Genomic DNA, 16,938 nt, shown 5'->3' with positions numbered 1-16,938 from the left:
GTATCCCTTCTTAGGTATGAATGCTGCATTTCTGAAATTTGACACACATATGTGAACAACTCAAAAGTAAAATTTATAAACATGAGATACTGTGGTGGGCTCTTGCCCTGCAATAGACATTAAAATAAAAAAGGTGGACTCTGAGCTTTCTTTTTACTAGGTCCTAAAACCAGCAGTTCTGGCTATTGGTTTTTGTCACTGTTGTGCATCTCTGGAGAACCAGTCACCTCAGAAAGGTGGGCCGGCACACTGACAAAACACTCTCTAGCTAGGCAGAGGAAATAAAGACAGGATAGGCAGGGACAGCAAGAGAGAGCATGTGAGTGCTTCGTGATGGTTCCGGGAGAGTTCCCGGAAAGCTCCAAGTCCACCCCAAGCAGTGAGGTCAGGAGAAGGTTATTAGCTGTCAGCAGCACTCTTTAGCCTTCCTGAATTCCAAGACAGCCTCCTCCCCATGCATGGATCAGAGGGCTCTGCCAAGAGTTCCCATTCAGGAGAGCTGGCCAGTGGCTGCTCTGTGGACTCCCTCCACTGAAGCCGGGCACTCCTGAGCTCCATGTGTGCCAGCCTGGGAACTTGATTTAATTGTCGATAGAAGGAAATAATAGATACCTCTCACAGGTTTTAATATGATCTTAAAATAGGGGAAAGTTTTCTGTTATGACATTGACATAGAGGCGATGATTTTGAGTAATGCAGGATGATGTGGGGCTGCTTAAGATTAAATATGAGCTATATAAAGGCCTGTCAGAATGAATTCTAATGTGCCATGAGACACTTTGCATACCCTTAAATATGCAAAATGTCTCTTGGCACCCTAGAATTCATTCTGACAAGCCTTTATATAGCTCTTACTTAAAGTCCTACTTTATTTTTAGGGACCGGGTCCTCAGAGCTACTCTTTGAGGAGAGGCAACAAAGGGCACTGTTAATCCGTTTGTTTCTCTAGCGAGGGAGAAATGAAACATAACACAGAACAGCGGCAAAAAGTGGAAGCTTGTTTAATATTGTTCTACCATCCTCCTGAAAGGCATAATAATTTGAGTTACATATCTGAACTGATTGGAGTCACAGAATCATAGCTCCTTTTTGCATTTAACAATATATACAATATAAAATAAATACATTTACACAAATGGACATTTGCTGGAGCACACAGTATGGTACACATCACAAAAATATACAATTGATTGCTTTACAGATGTGATGCCCACCTACAGCTATAGACATGGTTTCATTATTATTATTAATTATTATTAATTATCATTATTATTTTTACTACTGGCTATAATGCAACTCCTGGATCATTGTAAGCAGTTTAATTTTTTGTTTTGTCCATTCACGATCTTTGCACATAAGACTGCCATAAAATGTTGTCCCAGGCAGGTAAACAGAGATGCTTAAATAATTAAAATACAATCACCAACATCCATTTTCTCTTCTATAAGAAAAATAGCAGTTTTAAATTTTTTATATCTTTTATGTCATCATTTAAATGCAAAATAGTGGAATAAATACAACAATCTGGCTTGATTAAAACACGAGAGTCACTACAAGAAGCCAAAACAATCGCACTGCCTTAAATAAGGACAAACCTAAAAGGAAAATAAAACTGCAAATTGCATGGCTAAAACATACACCTTGGTATCTTCCTGACAGCTGGCATTAACTAAACGGTCTTGCTGGAAACTTGAAAACAAAACAAAACAAAACAAAAAAAAACAAAACAATAAACTTTGCTCGAGCAAGGTACAAATGGTATTTACCCTAAACCTGTGCGTTTCCTTTAGATCCACACTTGAAGCTGTTGTTGTTTTCACCATAGTTGTGAGATATTTGTTGTTTTAAAAGGCCAAGTCTTTTAAACGGAGAACTACACATTGTACCTCCTTCCTTAAATGTGCCTCTGTCTCACCTGATCACTTGTGGGCTCTGGCTTCTGAAGCTCAGATTCTTCTCTGCGACTCAGTGAAACGGTGGGTACATACATTGTCTATATTCCATTTGTGTATATATAGCATTATTGAGCGGTAGTAACTTAAACCCTGCATAAACCTTCTGCAAAGTAATGTTTCAAACACTTACATGATGAAAGAATCTTACAGGATGAGCACCTTTCCCCCCCAGGAGTTGTATTTTCTGTTGATGTTTAGTCAGGGATTTGCCAATTTTTTAAAACTTATCACAGCTATCAATTTCAAGTTATTGACCATCCGAATGAATTGCTAATGATGATTTACCTAGAGTCACACTACAGTCACTTTCTCTACTGAGAACCACAATCTACGATATATTCCCATATAGCTAATGATAGATACACAGTATTCCTAGCACAGGGCTGAGACACCCTCAGTCCAAGGTATTTTGCTTAACGCACACAAAGTAGCAATAGTTTTGGAAGCAAGTCCGCACCAAAAAGGTTTGCAACAACACAGAGCGAGTTAATAACAACATCTGAGAGATGATCAGGTGGAAGCCTTATATACAGCATTTAAAAATTAGACTTATCTATATTCTTGAATATTCAAAGTTTTATGTCTAAGCTATACATTGGTATTCTATAATAAACCATTAGAGAAATTATCCCTTTTTTGAAAATATTATTATGATTTTGATGTGTGTCTGATCGTAATGAATACTGTTTTGGAGTTTCAATCTCTTAGTTATTACTGGTAAGGAGTAGAATATACTACTGTAGTCTCCTGAGGAAGTATACATCCAATACTGTCTCTAATTCTACCCTGTGTCTAAAAGCACACACCACAAGAATCCAAACACCACGAGAACAAGACGACAGTTTCTGAATGCAACATAAAGTTCAGAAAAGCGCAGCAAACATGGAACATTGAAGCTGAACTATTCTTTTGTTTGTTAGGAGTACAACTTTAATTACATCTGTGTACATAGAATAAGACTGTCCACAGAATACAGAGAGCAGCTACTAACACTGGTCCATTGGTAAAGCGTTCTACGGAGGTTACTGGTTTCTGGTTATTCGGCGACTGTAGGTTTCGGGAGGGGACATTTGATTTCTTCATTAGATTACACCTGGTTACAGTCTGAAACCTGACTGACCTTCGTGCTGTGACCATACTTGTTGAAAAAGCACATCTATTGGCTTAGCTTTTGGTAAAAAAACAAACAAGGAAACAAAACAAACCTGCAGGTTAATTTAAACAACCATTCCTAAGTGAATCGACTCCTATGGATCAGGACTTTAGAATTTGGTCAGGCGTCTGCTGTCTTTGATGGTTGGTTGGTTTGAATTCTGGCACTTAGCCTTTATTGCCTCTGAAATGGTATTGGCTCACAGCTCCTTCTGAGACAGAGTTTGTATACAGGCAGCATCTTGTTCCTAACCACGAGGGCAGCTAGAAACCGTATGGCGACTGTCCCTCCCGGCAGGGAGGTGTACTGGTGCTAATTCTACAGATAGGGATCCCATGTGCAGTGCTCGTGGATGGGACCACTCGGTGTCACGGCAGGTATCATCTAATCCTTGGTGTCAGTGAACATTTAGGCAAACTGGAGCTCATGTAAGAAACTGATGTTTGGGACCAGACTGGCACACAACATAAATTGCATCCGTGGTAATATGCACCTTCCCTTCAACTATTGCTTGAGTAAGTTAAATCCCCATATTAATAAATGGCTGAAAAGTGGTAAAGCTGGTACAAAAAAATCTCCATTTGTAAGAAGAAACGAAACATTTTTAAAAATCTTCCTTCAGGGTTCATTTGTCCTTCATTAGTGTTCAATTGTTCAAAGCCAGCACGAGGTTGCGGTATCCTTACCCCTCTCTAGTATTGCATGAATGAATAAAGCTTAAAGGATTCCCTGAAAAAGTTACATAGTAGCTAAACTAACCAACACCTGGAAGACTTGACAAAAGAATTAAGGAATCAAATGGCTGTAACTGATCTAGATGAGAAAGCAAGGAGAAGCAGCCAATGCCGCCACTTAGGTTGTCTGATCGAAGGCTGCCCGGTAGAATCTAATACTGCACTAAGTTGATCCGTTTGCGTTGCAATGTACTTTAGGTACGGTTCTCTCTTTGATTCCTTACTCACTGGGGATGTCATGGTTCATGACAAGTTCACTGGCATCCATAGTATGGATCTCTGTCCTTTGGCAGGGCTGGCTTCCATCTCTCTCTCTTTCTCTCTCCAGTTAGAGACTGCTATTAAGAGTTCAGCAGCAGAAGGAAGGAAAGGAAACAAACAAACAAACAAAAAAAAGTGGGGAAGGAAGAGACGGAGAAGAGATGCAAGAGGTAAAAGAAATGTTCCATACAATCAGAGGTATTGACTATGTACGCAGAGTGGGAGGAGATGTGAGAAAGCGAAGAGAGGTGAGAGCAAGGCAAGAGGAGAAGATTGTGGAAAGGAAGAGAAAGGAAGGAAGGGGGAGACAGAGGAGGGAGGGAGAAGAGAAGGGAGGGGAGGAGGGAAAATGAACTATTAGTGAAAGAAGCCAAACATAATAATAGAACAAGGAAGAGTGGAGGAATGCAGGGATGTGGCCAGAGGATCGTGGGATAAAGTAGAGGAAACCTATCAGGAAGATGTAGCGGAATCCGCAGGCTGCATCGTACTGTGGCTGCTAAAATATCAGTGCAGTCTGTTGATTTTTAATGTTGTTCACTAAACTCTAAGATTCTTCGACATCATTCTTGGGTTTATCTTCCCTTTTCAACGTGCAGGATGGGAGGGCCCAGGGGGGGCTTTTAGTCAGACCTTGGCCTCCAGCATTTCCAAAAAAAGTTTGTGCATGGGCACTTTGCCTTCGAGTTTGATGTTGTAGAAGTGCTGGACTGCCTTGGTGGAGGTCTGCCTCAGCAGCGGCAGCGTCATCAGCATCTTGCCTGCACGGCGAGGGTCTTCCATGTGCTGGCCAGCCTCGTAATCCTGCAGGGCCTCATGTAACACATCCTGAAGTTTCTGCACAGCTTCCACATCTTCTATATGCATGGAATCTGGACAGGGAAGCAGAAGAGGTCAGCCATTATGGAAATAGCAAAACCAAGTTAACCAAACAAAATGCCGTTTATTTTATACACAGAGAGACACACCCACACACATACTCATACACAGTCACACACACTCACACATACACATTCACACACTCACACACACATTCATATATGCACACTCACACACACACACATTCATACACACACACATTCATACACACTCTCTCTCACACACACACACACATTCACACACACACATTCATACACACTCCCTCTCACACACACACACACACACTCTCACGCACAGGCACATTCACATACACACACTCTCTCTCTATCACACACACAGACACTATAAAGAACTATCACAAGGAACACAGATGAAAACATTCTAAATAAAATATGTGGGTGTTCTTGTTCTTTTGACCCAGGGGTCAAAGCTGGTTCAAAACCTGTATGTTTTCCCCTAAATTTCACTTAGTAATCTTCAATATGATCTTAGAATTTAAGAATTATTTTATATCTGCAAGTATGTGTGTGTGCGTATGTGTGTATTTACAGCATACATTACATATCGACTAGCAGAACACTTTAACAGACATTTGGCAGTATGACCCTAAGGCCTTTTCATGTTTCTTTAACAAAGAACTATAGCAAGGAACTTATAACACAGGTGAATAAGGGGAGGAAGAGAAATAAATATGATCAAAATCTACTCTAAGAAATTCTCAAAGAATAAATAAAAATATTATTTTAAAAACTTCTAAATGTAAGCAAAGATAAATTTTAAATCTCAAACTTCTACCCAAAAGCTCATATTTCCCAAAGGTTAAAAAGATAGTGACCAAGATCGTAACTCACAAGTCCACATGACACATGGAAACCCTGACTATATGACATCTCTGTCATTTATAATGCTTCAAGATCTTAAATGTATTGCTCACATCTTATTACGTTATTCTTATATACTCAGATTACCTTTAGTTGTGAAATATTTTCCCCATTTGTAATAGTGAACTCGGCCCCTAAATTGACTAATTTAACAAACCAATGTAGTCAGGAACAAAAAGGGTTAACAAGGTTGCTGTAATTATCCTTGTGAGAAATGTGAAATGTGGATAAAAAAAATAAAACAGACACTTAATTATATACAAGTTTGAATCATTTAGCACGTTTTATTGATTCCGATGACAGTTTATCTGTTAATTACACGTAATGGAGTCTTTGGGGACTCTTCATGTTTAATAATCCCTTTTCTCCGTGAATGTCAAGTGCGAAGATGTATGTAGTTAGCCCAAGTTTCCCACAATTCAAACATAGATCACAGAGTAAACTAAACAGAACCTTGTAATAAAACCAAATAAAAACTAAGTGGCAGAAGAATGAGGATGACGGGATATAACCAGTAAAATGCTGTTAAACCTGTTCTGTCTGGAGGCTCTCGAGGAGGAGAGATGGTGCTACCAAGTCACAGTTAAAATGCCTGACCCAGAAGTATTCCTGCCTATAAAATCTGCAGGCACCAAAATGGAGAAGAGACTCAGGGAGAGGCGGTCCAGTGACCTGCCCAACAGGGGATCCACCTCATGGGGTGGAGACACTAAGGCCTGATACTATTCCTGATGCTGTGGTGTGGTTACAGATGGGATCCTAGCATAGCTGTCCTCTGAGAGGCCAAACCAGCAGCTGACTGAGACAGATGCAGATAATTACACCCAACCATTGGACTGTAGTCAGGGACCACTGTGGTTGGATTGGGGGAAGGATAGAAGAAGAATAGAAGAAGGATAGAAGCAGAAGAGGGTGACCCTATAGGAAGACCAGTAGTCTCAACTAACTTGGACCTCTGGGAGCTCCCAGACACTGAGCCACCAACCAGGCAGCATACAGGACCTGGTCCAAGGGCAATGGGTGGATTATAAATAAATAAATAAATAAATAAATAAATTCCTTTAAATCAAAAAACAAATCAAAACAAAACAAAAACCCTAAAAACTCTTCTGTCTGTTAAAATTATTTTGTTGCTTTTTCTTGTACAGGGTCATAAAAAGTATATTACTAAGTTATTGGTAAAACTGGCACTATTTATACCAAGTAGATTAGGATTGCATGGTGTTTTTGATGCTACCTTGGGACTCAGATTAACTCGCATGGTAACCATGGCTACTACACAATACAGAGATGCAGGAGTCTATGCTAACATCAATGGATCACTTGTTGGCTTTGCTTTTCAGAAGAACATAATGAAGGGTGACAAGACCCTCACCTGGAAGTCCTGCTATTGTTCCTCCTGGCTCCTTCTCCCCAGGTGACAGTAATCTTGGGGGATACTAGAGGATAAGGGAAGTGGCAGGGTGATGGCTAGAAGACTCCATTTTGGAGCTTCAAGAGGTCACCATCCACAGTGAGCTGGGACTAGGTGGAGATGGAGCTGCTCTGTAGTCACCTGCCCTGTTAATTAACCTCCATCTGGGTTCTCTCAGGCTCAAACTTAGTTTGCTCTATTTGTGTGTGTATATGTGTTATGCATTTGGGGTGTGTAAGTGCACGTGTGTTCACACATACACATCTCTGCAACCTTCCTCAAGAACTATCCACTGTGTCTCCTGAGGTAGGGTCTCTCAACAGTTTAGAATTTGCCAAGCCAGCTAGATGGGCTGGCCAGTGAGTCCCTGGAGGTTTCCTGTCTCTGCCTCCTCACCACTGGGATTGAAAGCTATGGTTACCCTATCTGGCTTTTGGCATAGCTTCTTGTTACTCAAACACTGGTCCTGATGCTGGTAAGAAAAGCATTTTACCCACTGGGCTATCTCACTAACTCTGGAAACTTAGTTTCCCTTTTTTAAATAAAATAAAATAAAATAAAATAAAATAAAATAAAATTCAGCTTCTAAAATATAGTTATGCTAGTGTTAATCTCAAAATGAAAATGAAACTGCCCAAGGAACACAGTCATGGACTTTTCTGCTTTTATCAGGAGTCTCCTCTACAGTGTTCCAAGCAATGGCGTCTCCAGTTGTATGAAGACTGCTTTACAGTCTTTTTATGAAGAGATGGGTCTAATAATGAGAAATACCTATTTCATATTTTCCCAGTCTGTCTCCAAGTTCCTTCCTTTGGTTTGGGTTATAATTATTGTAATGAAGTAGAGCATATTTCTCTTTTGTAGGTGGTGTTCCTTTAAACATGGGAAGCCAGCTGCAGTTCCCCCCGCCCCCTGCCACCCCAGCTTTTCAGTTTTTCCTTTGCCACTACTCTGGCCTGGCCTAGGGAGATATACGAGCGGATGTCACAGGAAATGAGGCGAGAACAAATAGCAGAGCGATATGCTCACAAACAGCAATTAAGACTTCAAACTATTCTTTAAAGGCTGTGATTTAGCTGGAGAGATTTAAAAATGATTTAATCAAATTACTATGATAATTTAACTTCCCATTTACAGAAAAGATTCTAACTCATTTTAGCTTTACTCGTTCTCAGATCTGCTAATACTTTAAATGCAAACTCACTAAATCTGAACTATTTAATTAGACCATGATTCAGCTGGCAGACTGCTGAAGGAAATATTCATCTCCATTAGGGGCCCTAGTTCAAGTGTTGGTTCTGTAATGTTAATCTGCTCTGTTTCTTGGGCTCAGTGGACATGCAGATGCCAGAATCAGGAGAAGTGGCATTGGGTGATTGTCTGGCTTTGGTTGTTGTTACTTGTTTCTTCTCAAGTATGTTTCCAAGGAAGCAGGTCCCAGAATCAGAATGGATGGAAACAGAGTAAATGTGATAACAGGGATGCATCCGGTCATGAACACACTTGGCAGGGTAAGGCTACACAGTAAGAGCACTAGTTCATCTGGTCAGAAATTTGGATGCCTGGGCCCAAGTCCTGAACTACCAAATCAAGGTACTGGGATTTGGTCCACAACTTACCACTAACTGAATAGGATAATAAATATATATGTGCTATTAAAACGAATTAAGATTTTAAAATGTAACCAGAGTTCAAATAGGATATATATATCTTATATCATATATATATATATATATATATATATATATATATATATATAATGTGTTGTTTCAACCCCTAATAACTACCTTAATGAGTATCTAAATACAATAGTTTTATTGTTTTATTTGTGTGTTTATTTATTTATTTAATTTTAGTGAGTGTTTTGCCTGTGTACCATGTATGTGCAGTGCTTGCAGAGGCCAGAAGAGGGTCTCATATCCCCGGAGACTCGAGTTACTGATGGTTGTGAACTACTCTGTGGGTGCTGGGTATTGAACCTAGGTCTTCTGGAAGAGCAGTCAGTGCTCTTCATCACCGAGTCTCCTCTCAGTTCCACTTTCATAATATTTGATATGGTAGCCTATGAATGAGACCATAAGAGAGGGTGCCATTCCTGTCTTTGACTCTCAGAACAGGGATGAAACACATTTATTGCCACAGGTGGAACATGCAAAGGCTTTAGTTTTTACTCATTAAGTGTAGTAAGCATTGGCCTTTTGTATACCGGTGGACATGGGCATGGGTGCTCAGAGGGTCACAGCTCAATCTGGGAAGTGACTTTTCTGCTTGTGGCTCATTATCTATAATGATGTCTCATGCTGAGCCAGAACTGAGTATCAGGAATAGGCATGCATGTCCAGTGTCGTTTAGTATGGAGAATGAAAAATCATAACTGGTAATGTACTTTGTGGAACAGAGATGGTCACTTTACTGAGAGTTTATAATGGACAGGGTATGTGGTCCAGGGGCCAAGAGCTTTCTTAGCATGTGGAAAGGACCTGGTGTCCATACCCAGCACTGTAATGAGCGATGTAAATCACCCTACATGAGAGAGGTGACAGTCAATATGACTTTTAACCCTGAACCTTAAAAGATTAAAACAAGAATGTGCTAAGCAAAACAAAAAACAGAAATGAGCAGAGGTCTATTTCTTAAAAGAGAAGTGATGTTTTAATTTCTCTAGGAACACTAGATAAGGTGTTCTAGAGTGATTCTATGGTCAGCAGCCAGCTGCCATCCAGGACTCCTGGGTAACTGTAAGACAAATGGCCTTCACTGACAGAATGGCTTCCCCACAAAATAAAAGATTGAAAGGCACTGATCGTAAGTATTCTTATAGTAACCAGGCAGCAAAGCCAACACATGTGGCATCGCAACACAAACCAGGACAAGGTGGTCCTCAAGACTGCTCCCCCAAGCCCAAATGATTACATATATGTGGGTGTTCCTAACATCTCCCCAGATTACCATCTGGCCCTGGCTTAAAATGTCACACCAAATGGCATAACTATAAAGTAAAACCACTAAGTCATTAAAAAAAAAAAAAAAACAAACCTAGAAATCAACCACTGACAAACTTGGAACAAACTTGAGCTTCAATAAAGATAGCATTTGTGATTGACTAATATTCACTAAATATGCACAAATACCTATGTGTGTATGTACACACATATATATAGTCCCACTTTTATCCAACTGGCAGCTAAAGAGCAGGTGAGTTTTCTAGGACTTTATATGCATCTCCTGATAGAATGACAGGCAGAAATTGAGACCACAGCCAATACTGAGCAGATCTGAGTCATCCGCACCCTAAGCTCTGACATCGTAGAGAGGTCACTGTCCTTGCCTCCCCCTGCAGCCACTGAACAATGAGCTACCTGCAGGTGCCACGGGGCAAGGACTTGAGTGTATGTAGCACCCAGGTTGTGAGGAAGTCTGTTGCAATTTCCACAACAGACCAAAGACGATGGAAAGAAAGCAGGGATATTCAGACTTGGGCTATACATTTTGGTTCTAAAGTCCATCCATCGAATTTGGGGGTGGTGGTGATAAATGAATAAGTCTTGACTGCAGTCACTGAGCATAAACAATTTAATAACAAACACAAGGATGTGGTAGCCACAAAAGCCAGGACAGTAGGTGCAGTACATGGTCTGACTCTTTAGGATGGAGGTAACTTTTCCCTCTTGCATCTATTTCTGCTACGTTTAGAGAATCCAGTGCATCTATCTGAATCAAAAGTATATATTTAGTGCCTCTAAAAGCAGTTACTTTGGAAGAAAGGGAGAGGGTTCACCCTGGAACAAGACATCTTGAACGGTTCCTGGCTACTTCTGCAGTCTTATTTTTTTGAACTGGCTTATATGTTCGTTGTGTTAGACTGAAAATTGACTCCAAGGATACCTAAGTCCTGAATCCTAGAACACATGAATGTTAACTATTAGGGCAAAAGGAACTTTGTATGCTATTAAGATAGAATCTTCATATGGGAGATTATCTTGGGATACCCAGTCCAATAAAAGCAAAATAGAAAGGAGACCACAATGCCATGAAGGCAACCTCTACACCACTGGCTTTTTATGATGTAGGAAGAGCCTGGCACAATGGGTAGGCCTGGGTTCACAGAGATAGGAATTGAGAACTCAAGGGTAGCCTCAACTACATAGTGAGACACTGTTTCAAAAATATAAGGCAAAATTAAAAGATAGATGGATAGATAGATTGAATGGATGGACAGATGAATGAATGGATGATAGATGAACAGATAGATGGATGGATGGGTGGATGGAATGATGGATAGATGGACAGATGAATGATTGGGGAAATGGATGGATGGATTGATGGATGGATGGTTGAATGGATGCAGATGATATGTTGTGGAATATGACCAAGGCCAGAGAAATTAAGGAAACAGACTCTCTGGAATGACCAGGGGGAGCTGAGCTCTGTCCGTATCTTGTAGTACAACCAATGAACTGATTTTGGAATTCTGACCCCCAGAGATGAGAGCACAAATGTATTTTTAAAACGAAGGTATGAGTTATGTCTGCACTGAACACACAGAGTTTTTCCTGTCACTGTTCCTGAGACAACACTATACATATGTCAACTCTTTATCTGAATTTATCTGGCACCACTTATAAGTACTCTAGAGATAAGTTACTAAAACAAACAGGTAAGGGTTATATAAAATCATGCCATTTTACATACAAATTGATACTCTGCAGGCTTTGTAACTATCCTTAAGAAAAAAAAAAAAGAACTAGAATTGATTCTTCACAAATACCAAGGGGTGACTATTATAATTATCAAGGGGCAGCAACATAAAGTACAGGCGTCAAATTCTGAAGCAATTTAACACGATCAGCTTAGGTTTCTTGGGGTGAGATAGGAATTACCCAGTTTTTTGTACTGAACCCTCTGAAACATAGTGCATGGTTGTTTGTGGGATATAAGCAATGTGTCAGGAGTGGAGGTGAGACATCCAACTTTCTGTCTCACAGTGGCGACAAGTACTCATCAGCTGAACATGGCACCTGCATGGACATGCAGGGAGATTCCTCAAGAGAAGTTTTCTAAAAGAGGTGGCTACAGAAAGGTTTTCCAAAAACAAACAAGTAAGCATACCCTTTTGACCAGCAACTAAAGCTATCTCTAGAACATCATAGAAATGGCACCATTTTTTTTTAAATTGCCTAAGAGCCCAGTAAGGCCTTTAGAGTGAAAGGGATTTTGTTAGTGACATCTATGCTCACTGTGCATCTTCATGAAGATGCTAACATATTGATCCTGAAGGCTCAGCACACAGTCTCCAAACTAAACATCCCCTACCCCAAAACCTTATGACCTTACCTTCATAACTGGTTTCAACTGGTTTATGTCTCTTACTGATGCTGGATATTGTTTAACTCACCTCTTTTACTTTAGAGTTAAGAAACTACCTATGACTCGAAACCATGTTCTCTGAAGTGAAGGAAATACAGACTCACAGAGTACAAAAAAAAATTCCTTAGATTAAAAGAAAATCACAAATATATGCTATATAAACATATATGTGTGTGTGTGTGTGTGTGTGTGTACACACAATTTGTGGTATTGCTACTTAATTAGCAAGTTATAAGGAAAAGCTTATCAAAAAGCTTCTCCTAAGGGCATGATAATAAAAATGATTGAGAGACACTAAGCTAATCTTATATAAGTATTCAAATATCCTAAATATGGCCCCATTCTGGTCATCTAAAGAAATCACAGCATTTGTCACTAGAAACTCTACAATTGTGAACTGTGTATACAAATCAATGTGTCCTGAGGAATGTCCTCAATTATGAGGTTCCTAAGATTATTCCCGAGTTTAAGCTGATGACCAAAATAGTATTAATAGTGTTCCATTCGTATTTATTTTATTCTAGAAGTATTATATAGAAGTAAAAAAAAACACTTAATTTTACTCATATTTATTCTTGAATAAAATGTGCTCACTAAAAATATAAAAACCCCTATCAGGAAGCCAACTGTCTGTTCACCAAACAGAAGCATAATATTGGTGACTATTGAATAAAAGCAGATGGTTAAAATAATATTAAAGCATAAATAAACAAGATTTCTCTTAACATCTATAGCCATGCAGGAAAAAGACACATAGGCCTCTACCAAATAATTTTTTACATAATTATTCATTTATGTTAATCTAAAATTCTGAATACAAAAAGAAAACCTTGGCATATCTAAGCAAAGCATCAGCATATGCTCACAGGGATGCTCTCACAGGGATGCTCTCACAGGGATACTCTCACAGGGATGCTCTCACAGGGATGCTCTCACAGGCATGCTCTCACAGGCATGCTCTCACAGGGATGCTCTCACAGGGATGAGCTCACAGGGATGCTCTCACAGGGATGCTCTCACAGGGATGCTCTCACAGGGATGCTCTCACAGGGATGCTCTCACAGGGATGAGCTCACAGGGATGTGCTCACAGGGATGTCTCACAGGCATGCTCTCACAGGGATGCTCTCACAGAGATGCTCTCACAGGGATGTGTTCACAGGGATGCACTCACAAGGATGCACTCACAAGGATGCTCTCACAGGGATGCTCTCACAGGGATGAGCTCACAGGGATGTGCTCACAGGGATGCACTCACAGGGATGCACTCACAAGGATGCTCTCACAGGGATGCTCTCACAGGGATGCTCTCACATGGATGTGTTCACAAGGATGCTCTCACAGGGATGCTCTCACAGGCATGCTCTCACAGGGATGCTCTCACAGGGATGAGCTCACAGGGATGCTCTCACAGGGATGCTCTCATAGGCATGCTCTCACGGGGATGTGTTCACAGGGATGCACTCACAAGGATGCTCTCACATGGATGCTCTCACAGGGATGTGCTCACAGGGATGCTCTCACAGGGATACTCTCACAGGGATGCTCTCACAGGGATGCTCTCACAGGGATGTGCTCACAGGGATGCACTCACAGGGATGCTCTCACAGGGATGCTCTCACAGGGATGCTCTCACAGGGATGTGCTCACAGGGATGCTCTCACAGGGATGTGTTCACAGGGATGCTCTCACAGGGATACTCTCACAGGGATGCTCTCACAAGGATGCTCTCACAGGGATGCTCTCACAGGGATGCACTCACAGGGATGCTGTCACAGGGATGTGTTCACAGGGATGCACTCACAGGGATGCTCTCACAGAGATGTGCTCACAGGGATGCTCTCACAGGGATGTGTTCACAGGGATGCACTCACAGGGATGCACTCACAGGGATGCTCTCACAGAGATGTGCTCACAGGGATGCTCTCACAGGGATGCTCACCGGGATGTGTTTACAGGGATGCACTCACAGGGATGGGCTAACAGTGATGCTCTCACAGCGATGCGCTCACAGCAATATACCCATAAGCATTTAAGATACTCAAGTTTGATCCAAACAAGATTAAATCTACATTTTTGCTGCTGTCCTCCAATTTACAGGCAAAATGAAATTGAACAAAATAACATACAAGTTATGAAAGAAAATGACTTTCTGAGTGGTTTACCCTAAACTGAAAGACCAGGGCTTTGGGTTGAGCTTGTCAGGACAAGGCCATTTTCCCTGTTGCTTAATTATAAGGTCAAAGAACTAGGTATGGCCTAACTGTAAATTAGAACTAGATGAAATTCACCTTTCTTGGAATTAAGAGTCGATGTTAGAATTGTCTATATGCAGAAATACTCTGTTAAGCTATGCTACTCAGGATCTAGAACTGGTGAGGCAGGAAAGTCTTCACTGTGTCCTTTACATAAAGAAACTACAGAGTCCATTAAGTCAGGACTTCTAGTCAACTGTGCCAGCAGCACCACAGGTTCTTTCCTGGCCTGACAGCACAAGAAACAGAATTGGAGCTTTTGTGTTTCAACAATATGAGTGGCTATTCTTCTAGTAAGGAGCTAAGGCAGGCTAAATGAGCATACATAGCTAAAACTATGCTGGGAACATCTCCATCTGCCAACATTTAGCAATTTTGATGACAAAGTTTTAGCATTGCCCAGGGTTCATAATCAACTAACAATTTACAAAATCAATTGGGAACATAAGATGATATAAAATATGCTTGCTCTGCTTAAGAAAAAAATAATGAATAGAGTTAATGGTTTCAGTTAGAATCATTTTTGAGATTATCAAGTAAAACTTCTTTGCAAAACCAGTACTGTGAAATCTTTCACCTAATTTGGATAGGTCCTAAATTATGAAGGCTTAAAAAAAAAAAAAAAAAACCTCACAAACTCAGAAAACTTCTATCTCACATTCCACCTGAACTCTCTTCAGAGAAGGTCAAGGGTTTGTAACAACAAGGTCATTTGTCACAGACACATACATACATACACACACACACACACACACACACACACACACACTCACTCACAATTTAAGTTCCCAGGAAAGTGAGGGAAAGTAGGGTGAATTGTGTGGTAATAAGTGGGTTATATCCACATTTAAAACTGTGAAATGCTAACACCCATTATAAAGACAAATAGGAAGGTACAACTTCATTGTTGAAAACAATTTCCCTTCCATCAGTCCAAGGATTCATGCATCAATATTTTAGATGAACTGTTAATTACAAAATCAATTAAAAATTATTTCTAAAAACAGTCACGCATCCCTGGCTCTCATGGGGGCAATTTGGGCAGAAGGTCTCATCTTGCCCAGACCGCGCCAAATCACAAAGTCGTCATCCACAAGTAAGCAAAAGCAATCTGGTTTTTCATTTTTCAGCACGGCTGAGCCCAGCCTGAGATTGATCGTCACATATGGCCCCAGAAAACAAACTGTCAATACCTTGAATACTGCAGAATTTGAACAAATAGCCATCCGCCCATTCAAGCCACTCATTGCATCCCATTTAACAGATTTTATTGACAGTTTCCTTCTTGTAATTAAGGGGAAAACTACTGGCCGGCAACCAAGATAAAGTTCAAAGATAGGGTCAAAACAAAAGCAGCTGGAACGAGTGTCGTGTGACTGTCAATGGTACATGGTTTCAGAGCCGTTATTGACACGCAGGTATCTGATGATCAGCTCGTCATTAGGAGGGATCTATCCTGAACTTTATGCAAATGTTAAAAGAGACTTAATACTACAATCTAGCCTTAGAGAAGGCACAAAGGGGAAATATAACAAAATACCAACCATTTTGAATTACCAGAGTATGCCCCTATTTTAGCCCACTCCTGTCCCAGCTAGGCATACGTATTCCTAGAATTCTTAATCTCTACTGATGGTAGCACTTTCAATAGAATGTGATGTCTAGAGAATTCCAGGCTATGTTTTTTTTCACAACAAAAATCAAAGGGCAACATGGCGTGTATTTTTCTCAACTGCAAAATTGGCCTTTTTGAGAGGAAAGGTGGGGACTGTTTCCCCATAACTCACTGACGTTGACTTGTGCAGAAACAACAATGAAGCTAATTTTGTCCCAAGAGTGCCCATTTATGTGAGTCCCTCATGACCGTCTGCTTTGCTACGGTTCAAATTAGTAAAAGCCTAGGGTGGTAAAAGTGTCAAGAGTTTCTGAGAGCAAGTAAATAAAAAATGTCCCCTCTAAGTTTATTTTTCTCTCTCTTAACTTTTCACTAGAAAGCTGCGCTGATTATAATTTTGCTGACTCATGGAGAACTTACAAACG

At 40.5% G+C, this 16,938-nt stretch overlaps 1 protein-coding gene across 15 annotated transcripts in view; it reads right to left on the bottom strand.

The window, feature by feature from the left end:
- Positions 1 to 984: 984 nt before the first annotated feature.
- The window catches only part of Esrrg (estrogen-related receptor gamma), a 606,376-nt gene continuing 590,422 nt past the window's right edge, over positions 985 to 16,938 (bottom strand). For 10 of the 15 annotated variants that reach the window (XM_011238916.3, XM_006497165.4, XM_011238917.3 and 7 more), the window contains one exon: positions 1,323 to 4,975. In XM_011238916.3, coding sequence (XP_011237218.1) covers positions 4,731 to 4,975 — 245 coding nt within the window. In that variant the 3' untranslated portion in view covers positions 1,323 to 4,730. Of the gene's footprint in view, positions 4,976 to 16,938 lie in introns of all 15 variants that reach the window. The other 5 variants (NM_001357534.1, NM_001357535.1, NM_001357536.1 and 2 more) reach the window with 2 other exon arrangements.

The sequence above is a fragment of the Mus musculus genome, chromosome 1 (assembly GCF_000001635.26).
Source record: "Mus musculus strain C57BL/6J chromosome 1, GRCm38.p6 C57BL/6J".
In the NCBI taxonomy this organism is placed as follows: domain Eukaryota; kingdom Metazoa; phylum Chordata; class Mammalia; order Rodentia; family Muridae; genus Mus; species Mus musculus.
Note: the sequence above shows the minus strand (reverse complement) of the source record. Positions and strands in the feature narration are given on the sequence as shown.